Source organism: Schistosoma mansoni (genome assembly GCF_000237925.1).
Source record: "Schistosoma mansoni, WGS project CABG00000000 data, supercontig 0037, strain Puerto Rico, whole genome shotgun sequence".
Taxonomy (NCBI): domain Eukaryota; kingdom Metazoa; phylum Platyhelminthes; class Trematoda; order Strigeidida; family Schistosomatidae; genus Schistosoma; species Schistosoma mansoni.
This window is the reverse complement of record NW_017386026.1, coordinates 1,065,340-1,074,372: the sequence shown is the minus strand read 5'-3', so window position 1 is coordinate 1,074,372 and position 9,033 is coordinate 1,065,340. Positions and strand designations below refer to the sequence as shown.

Here is a 9,033-nt window from a genome sequence, read left to right as displayed (position 1 = left end):
CAGGACATATCAGTCTTGACATAAACACCAACGGATGCCGGCTCAGTGGTCTATCGGTTAAGTGCTTTGGCGCGAGACTGGTAGGTCCTGGGTTCCAATCTCGCGAGGCGAGGTCGTGGATGCGCACTGCCGAGGAGTCCAACAATAGGACGAAACGGTCGTCCAGTGCTTCCAAATTTTCTCTGGTGGTCTAGCTTCAATTGACTCGCGCTTTCAACTATGAATAATTCATAATTGGTGTTGTTTTTCAAAAGAAATAATTAAATTAACACTGATCAACTCTATGAATGAATAGATTAACAGTGGTTACTATTCATACTAATTTTTAACAAATAGAATATAGAATGATTATAGAAATTTCGAATAATCAAAAACAGAATTAATTTTAGAAAGAACAGTGGGAAATTTCAATTCTCAGAGTCATCATCATTATCTCTGTCATTGAAACATAGAAATAATGTGAATATTGGCGCCAAATTAAATTGATTAGTCTATTAAAAGGTATATATATATAGTGACATTTTAAACAAACATCATTGAAATCACACTGGTGAATAGAGTAATTATGCATTTACGTAGAACAATTTACAAATGAAAAGATTGAAAAAAGCCTCATTTTACTGAGATCGGAAGATTCATTTTAAAACAAAATGCTTATAAAGAAATTAATCATCTCAACTGTGCCTATTAAAATACTTTTATTGTTTCAATGTTCATTACATTGAAATTGTATAATAATAATAATAATATAGTAGTAGTAGTAGTAGTAGATATGGTACAACTACTATTAATTTAATTATTGTGACCTGTTATCCAATATGAAGAATAAAGAAAAAAAACTTACTAATGGATGAGGATGGATAAATGATAATAGCTAATTCATCCAAATAATATCTCTACTTATGTCCGAAATCCTAGTTTACAAATGACTATTTTCTCACTTAAAGTTTCAGACCATGCATAATAAATGATTCACATAATTTGGGAATAAACAATAAACCTGAATATACTATGTTCTTGAATTGACTCTGTTCACAAGTGAATGAAAAGATGGTATGCCCTTTTTTAAAATCCTTTAATAGTTTTACGATTTCTGACAAATGAACATGATAGTATCTAACTTCGAGGCTTCAAAATGCTCTAATACAGTCAATTAAGGAGAAGAATCCCTTCACCCTCTCGATATATTCAGGCGTCTATAGCCTCTGGTGGAGAAATATTTTTATGAGTGACAGGGCGATAGGTGAATGTTGGTAATTTGAGTCGGATTGAACCACGTATGAAGGTTAAAAAATCCTGCTCCCAAACCAATGTTCTATACGGGCACTAGGATTTAAAAAACGAATAATATGTGAACCTATCTTGGTCGCTGAGTACCATATGATTAGATTACCTGATGTTGTCTCGCCACCTAATGAATCAAACCACTGAGCCAAAATCTTTAAGAGTAGTTTCCTAAGAAAACCACTTGCTTCAGTTTGGAACTCCGGGAAGTATCCCAACCCGCACACAAATATGTGAATTAATAATCATGAAGGAACTAAACCGTTTGTTCCGTTTTGTTACAAACTCAAACTACACTGAGGATGAATCTATTACAAATGAAATTATTTCGCTCTGCTTATGTTATGTTTGAAGCGATTACGAGTTCCCTAATCTGAGAACGAAACAAAGACTCTGCGACCAAAGACCGATAAACTAGCTATTCTGACGCGTCCCAGCCCCGCTAACTAGAGTGAGAAGTGCAAGTCCGAAATATTCCTCAAGCAGCCAGAAGCACAATCAATCACAACAGACACAAATCAAATGCATTTATACAGCATAAAATTGTCCTTCGGAAGCGTTACAAAATAGTATACTATAAGATACAACGAACCAATAGCGTTTAAGATCCTCCCAAGTGGGAAATACGACATGAAGACGAAAATGAGCGCTTTTGGTGCGAAAACAAGAAATTCAAACTCCTAAAATAAAATAAGGAAAATAAGGCATCTACCAAGTGAGTTCTAGGGATCTAACAACCCCAACAACTTAAATATCTTATTGCGTTTTATTTCCAACTTCGACATACCTTTGTTCTGAAAACTAGCTAAAAAGCTCGTATTTATTGGGACTTTTGTTGTGTTTACTCAGGTTTGAGGGCTCTGAGTGCTGCTGCTGAACATGTGACCTGATATTCTTTAAGTGAGAGTTCTTTTTGTATTATTGTATTTCTAACTGATCTGTATATCCAAGTACATGCTATTCTTGCTCACTTTCTTTTTATTGTAGTTCACTTAGCCTGCTTTATCCCTTCCCCAGTATCGTATTTTGTTTGTGTTGAGCATACTTTTACTTGGTGCTCGCAGTAGTCCTAGTTTGTGTTTATTAAATGAACTAGAAAGACCTGTTCAAAGAGGTCATATACAAAATTATTTAGAAAAACGGTTCATATGAATGTAAGATGAGCTTAGTTGTAAAATCCCCACCACAAATTAGTGATTTCAAAGGACAGACAGAAAAAGTAGGCATTAGTTTAAAGGCTCATAATCATATGCAAAAATTAAGTGATCATCAGTTAAGAAAAGTTTGTATAGTTCCCTAAAACTTATAGACCATTGAGGGATTCAATACTCTCTGTGTGTCTGTCTGGCTCTGGTTCCCCTGTTAATATCAGCCTGTAATGTGAAAGTGACCTATGAAACCTAAGTTTCACAGAAGCAGATTGTATAACATATTCAGTTGTAAGGAATCTAATTTTTTAATAAAAAGACATATACATATCTGAAAATGAATGAATAGTGGGAATTTCTTCGCCTAGTTTATTCGACACATTTATAGGTAAGAAAAAGCTCTAGAAAAAGATACCTACCAGCACATAATATATAAACATTTCTTGTCAATAAAGTATCTTTATATTGTGGTCCATTTACTGAACACTGAACTTGATTTAAACCAATAATATCTAATTGTGAGCAATGAACATGTAAATTTGACTCAGTAGTTGTCATATCAATTGTATTTGGTGAATTACTACAAACATTTTCATGAATTATATTTGGATTTGTAGGCATAATTGCTTTAGTCATTGTCTGAAAATACAAACAAATCCATTTCATATTAGATAATATACAAAAAGAAATGTTATTTTTGATAATAGGAACATGTATCATAAGAAAATGAAATAGACAAACAAATCAATAATGATTGAGTGATCTTATAGAGTGTAGTATGTTGTATAAACATAGAGTGATGATACAGCTCATTCATCAAGTATAGATATGTCTACTTGAATTTAAGTCATATTTAATGTTTAGGGAGTAGTGATGCTATGGAGCCTCCCAAATTGAAGTAGGTAAAGAGAGACTTGAACCTGCAACCTAATGATTGAAAGTTGAACACATTGCTATGCTATTGGGAACGGTATGAATTTACAACATATAGTTTAAAACTCCAAAGATCTTACCAATTCAATTGTGTTAATGAATTTCGATAAGATAATTTAGATAGTGAGAAATGAGCGAGAAGTAACCGTATATATGATTTTTCAAAAATCATTCAGCCATTATCAAGACACAAAAGAGAATTATAGGTAGTTATTTATTATCTATACGTGCATATGTTTGGGCTGTGACTTGGTAACCTTTTTAGATGAAGGATTTTTTGGAGATTATTTGTTATTTATTTATTTAAACACATAATTATTGGTACAAGGAGTCACTAAATAGATATGCGCCACATAAATCATTCGACTTGTAAGAGGGCAGGGACACCCGGGTGCCCAAACCAAAACACGTGGTCTTGTTGGGGGACCACACCTTGAGCCTTTCACCTAAGGGTCTAATCCCCAAGGCAATGGAGCAACGTTAGGAGATGCAGTCTCATGGTAGCCGATGACCAACAATAGGTTCATACGCCATTTGTTTCATCAAAATACTGGAGCCCATGTGCACCATTAGTTTGGAATCAGGGTTTTCCAACTCCCCTAGGTGAACTCTCTGTGTCCACCGAGCAGGTTAAAGCGCCGGACATTCGCTTTTCGTCCTCTCAATTTCGTAAACAACACCCGTGGTGCGAGAAGGCAGTGAGGACTTCCCTGGAAGTGGTTGTATGCAGGTGGCCACGTGAGAGCATTTCGAGAGGGAAAGCTAACTTTCCCCATTCTCGGCCGGACCAGGACATTTGGGGGCTTGATTTGGCTTATAGGTTGTATACATCACAGATTGATATCGGTTGTGGTATTATTAGAAACGAGGGAGCACTGGAGAGTGGTACTAATGATTACGCGATCAATGTAAGACATGAAGGTTCCAGGTCCGATCCTTGATGAGCTTAGCAAACATGTTATCAAACATGAATACGAAGCAACAGATCCACCAATGACGTTGTCTGTAGGCCCATTTGAAAGTTTATATCTCAACAAAGTTAGCTTTGAAACCAATGACTACTTGTAAGTTAATTCGGGTTTTAAGAATTCACCTTTATTCCATTAACGATCTTACATGAAACATTTAAGATATACGAAAAATGAATTAAGTTTTTGGTGGTATTTTGAAATGCCTGGAGAGACTGATTTTATCTTTCAGATGTTTTAGAAAAATGCTACTGAAATATGTGTTAACAATTAGCAGAGTCCTTAAGTAAAAGCAATCAACAATATAGTCCTTGTTTAGGATTACAGAGACAATAGGTTGAGCCACACTGAAACAAGAAACTAAACCGAATTCATCAGTGGAGAGGCTAGGAGCAACGATTCAAATAATTGTAATCGATAACTGGAGATGTTAGGTGATATGGCCTAAAATTGGTCACAGTGGCACAATTGAATTCATTGTTTCTGATCGACAAATCATTGCTCGGTTATTTTGCCACTGACTGAATAATCACTACCACTTAAAATTCTTATGCTGTTTTATCATATATTGTTTTCAAACATACAGATCAAACATTCGAATAAACTATCAAAATTACCTCATTCATAACTAGCCAAGTTATATTAGCTCGAGGATGTCCACAAGTTGTTGCACACGTAAGTTGAATTCCTAGTCCTGAACGTAAATCATACGGATTAGTTCGAGTGCCTAAGCCAATATATTGACTAGGTGGTGTGCCAATGATAGATAAAGCTGAATCCAATCCAGCTGTAGCCAAAGATGATGAAGATGATAATTCTGAAGGTGAACTGGAATCTTTGATCATACTTTCTTTGTTTGTCACAGGCAATGATGTTAAACTTGAAACACCCATCTTTTCCAATTTAGCTGGTGCTAGGAAAATGCCAAAAAAATATCTTAACTAATAGTTAGACAAGTACTGGGAATTAGGAAGCACTGGAAAGTCGTTTCGTCTTACTATAAGGCTCAAAAGAAGTGTGAATCCATGATCTTGGAATGTTAGGAGTGGGGCTGCTACACACCATTGATATTAGATGAGGGTTACTTAATATCGCCAATCAATTGAAGTTAAGTATGTAAACTGTTGGATGCCGACTCAGCAACTTAAAGGTTGAGTACTCACCGAAAAACCTGAAACTCTTGGGGGTCGATCCCTAGTGTGGTGGACGGAATAGCTATCTAATATTTCCAAGTTTTTAATGGTTTTCTAACTGCGATCTGTTTCTGATGTAAATTATAAAATTAAACTATCTCCACAAACAGCCTATACTAATAAGCCCATCAAACCTCTTAACTTCTGCAACAAGCAGAAAAAATCAAATGAATTGTTACCTTTCTGTGCGACAAAAATGAATAATCTGTTTGTAACTTTTAGTCAGTGAAGAAATAATAACAGGTTCAAAAACGCATACTGAATTCCACTGATAGCCACCATCCATCTCTGCTCATAAAGAATAACATGGGTTTGAATAGATCTGTGAAGGATTTTGTTAATTTGAAGTTAATTTTAAAGAGACAGACAAAACAAGCATCCATAAAAGTTAACGTTGGAACTTTTGTTTCATGGCATTTGAATATCCACAACACTGCTTTTGTTCAGTTTAGTAAAATTTCATCATTGTCACTCTTAAGCCATAGTTTTACGAACCTAACAAGTTTCAACAAGTGAGAGTTGTTAGTCGACTATTGTTTGTTTGGGATAGCTAAAGAGATAAACAGATACGCGATCTTGAGTTACCACCTCTGATACAAACCTAAGGTATATTTCACAGCAATCAGGAAGTCTGAGATATGTTTGGTTCTAGTATTAGGTTTCCAAAAGAGCTATTCAACAAAATACGTGCAATACTAATAACAGAAATAAGATTACCACAACTTTATACATAAATTTAAAACGATTGTATGTAAAATTTTTCTAAAAACCAGGTCGCTGTAGATCACTGCTTTAGGTACTCAACTTTTGGTCAGTAGATAACCCGACTAGTACTTTGATATAGTAGCTAGGCTTGGTAAACGTGGTGGTCCAACTGAGCAATGTTGGTTGGAACACTTGTTTGTTTAAACCTTGGTGAATAAGACAAGTCTTTTGGAGGACGAACTCATGATTCGAAGGCGAATTTGAACTCCCGACTGTATTCGAGTGTAGAGGCAATACAGAATTTCCATAAGAGAAATATCTGTAAAGATTCTGCCTTACTATAACGGAGGCAGGGGGTTAGAAGTTCGCACCCGAAACACTACATCTCACCTGGTCCCATAAATTGAGTGACAAGGCTTAGAATCATTCACAATGGTGAAGTTACATCCACTATGTCCTTCCTTGGAACATGAGTCCTGAAATCTCTTTATACCTCTTCTCTTTCTCCGCACTTACTATTACTCTGAGATTCACCTTGTTAATCTTCGCTGTGCCAGTGTGGTATGGTAATTCTAACCGATGCACAAATATGTTGGGTTCTACGCTGCAAATAACTGACTGACCATCGCCAACACCAAGGTCTGAAAAGTCCAATGTTAACACATCTGGAATTATTCACGAAAAGACCATATGTAATAGACCTTAAGTAGTCATTTCATGGGTGCTTTGGTCATCTTTACAGGTTGTTTGCTTCACTACAAGTAATTTAGTCCCCTTTTCAGATACCTGAGTAACAAGTGTCTCCTCACACTGTAGGTAGCTGGGAGATGACAATTACCATACACATAAAACTGGATTCCATAGTGAATAGATAATGCATTCAGACTAAGTCTTTATCAGAGAAATTTGATAGACAGACATTAGGATGACTAATCATCATAACATAAGGTATCGTTTCGTTTAAATAGTGAGTCTTAACTATAATCAATGAGAGAAAATCCTTATAGCTTACCGTATACTTCAAGAGTTTGTTTGGTTTTATTTGCTGCATAAATACACGACCAATCACCACGATCTGCCCAAGAAACCGATTTAATATGCAATTCATAAGTTTCAGCTATTTGCCAATCATTTGGTTCACATATTAGATGAAACTTTTGTGCTTGGTACACGAAACACTTCTCTGAAATTACAGTTTCTTTATGCCGAAATAACACTGCATATTTTGTTGAAAGTCGTATTCCTTGTATCTGACATCTTAAAATTACTTTTTGACCAATAAGTACTGGTTGGTTTGCTGGGATTATGGATAAACTGAATTTCGTAGAATCTGAAATAAATTGAAATGAAATATCTCAAGTTTAAGCAGAATGTGTGTGTAACAGAAACATTTAGAGCTCTAGATTTTCTACGTATTTGCAGTAAACATAAGCCACACATAATATACGAATGATTTCAACAGAGAAAAGCCTTCGATTAGCGAGAATTCCGGGTGAAGCGTGGAATTCAGATTACCGGTAATATGAAAACGTCCATCTTATAAAAAAACATATTCATGTTTGTTATTCCACAATGTCTTCAAAAACTAACTATTCTAAAATGAATATATATGCTGAGGTTAGCACTGTTTCGTCTTGTTTTGGAACTACTAATGTCGACAGGAACATCAAAAGCAGTGAAACAATTTGGTGCGTTCGAGTTTAGTGGGATTCACTATGGGATCAGTGCAGCATTCAGGTTTTAATCACTTCATAACACCATTTTGGGTAGCTAGAACATCTGTAATGTAGAATATAATAGTATGAACACATAAAGATAAAGTACTGGTGTTTAAAAAAAATATGCACCAAGTTAGTGTTTGCTAGTATATACTGGTTTCCTGGTGGAAGTTGAAGATCTTATCAAACCCACTGGTTAAAACAGTTAGATGCTATTGAGGATTTAAGTAATTAAACATCCTGGTGTCTTGTTTTCTACTGTAAAATGAGTCTTCAGAATAAAAATAAACAGGAGCGAAACCTAAAACAAAGCTGGGTGTGCAAAATCGAACTCAATTGATGTTAATATATAATGCCTATAAGACATGAGTAACATACTTCAAAAGGACTGGACCACTCTACCTACTTTCATAACATTAACTCAATATTTACAGAAACGTTTCATTATAACTAAAATTAAGAATACATTTCAGACTGGCTAACCACTTTTTATGACTATTCATAACGTTTGCTTCTCACCTGATTTTTCTAAAGAGCATATAATTAATAAAATGAGATGCAACATTGTATTGTACCCCCGGCCAGAATGCAACCAAAGAGAGGAGAATTGAAGTGACAAAATCAGCTGAGATCAGGTAAGAATCTGAAGTTTAAAATAAAATCAAACGACGAATAAATTACTTCATTAGGTAATAGAGATAAACTACATGAAGAAACATGACATGTTACGATAAGTGTCAATTTTATGTTGCTACATCGACGGAAAAGCATGTATGTGAAAATACACATATTTAGTCAGAAGTCAATTGAATTTAGACTATCGAGGGTAGGTATTTACCGCTTAGTAAGGCAACATTCTGGAAGTACGTTTCCGAACCTAAAATTTAGTATTACCATACAACATGAAACTGAACGAAATAAGTAATGGGCAATGTTGTGCTTTGCGGTCTGGATCGGTTATAATATATGTTTTTAGTGGTAAGCCGAACTATTTAATAAAGGAAGGAAACTAAAACAGGTAATGAAGTATAATTTGCAAACGATAACGCAAATAAGAACACGCACGCTGAGAACTTGATAATTA

The 9,033-nt window shown here is 35.2% G+C and overlaps 1 protein-coding gene across 1 annotated transcript in view; it reads right to left on the bottom strand.

The window, feature by feature from the left end:
* Smp_083480 (hypothetical protein) overlaps nt 1-8,514 on the bottom strand; it is a gene marked incomplete at both ends in the record, with an annotated part of 12,337 nt that extends 3,823 nt beyond the window's left edge. Inside the window, 4 exons of the mRNA XM_018790747.1 lie at nt 2,852-3,071; nt 4,951-5,246; nt 7,244-7,561; nt 8,469-8,514. Of these exons, the coding sequence (XP_018645987.1) occupies nt 2,852-3,071; nt 4,951-5,246; nt 7,244-7,561; nt 8,469-8,514 (880 nt within the window). The remainder of the gene's footprint in view (nt 1-2,851; nt 3,072-4,950; nt 5,247-7,243; nt 7,562-8,468) is intronic.
* Nucleotides 8,515-9,033: the final 519 nt, after the last annotated feature.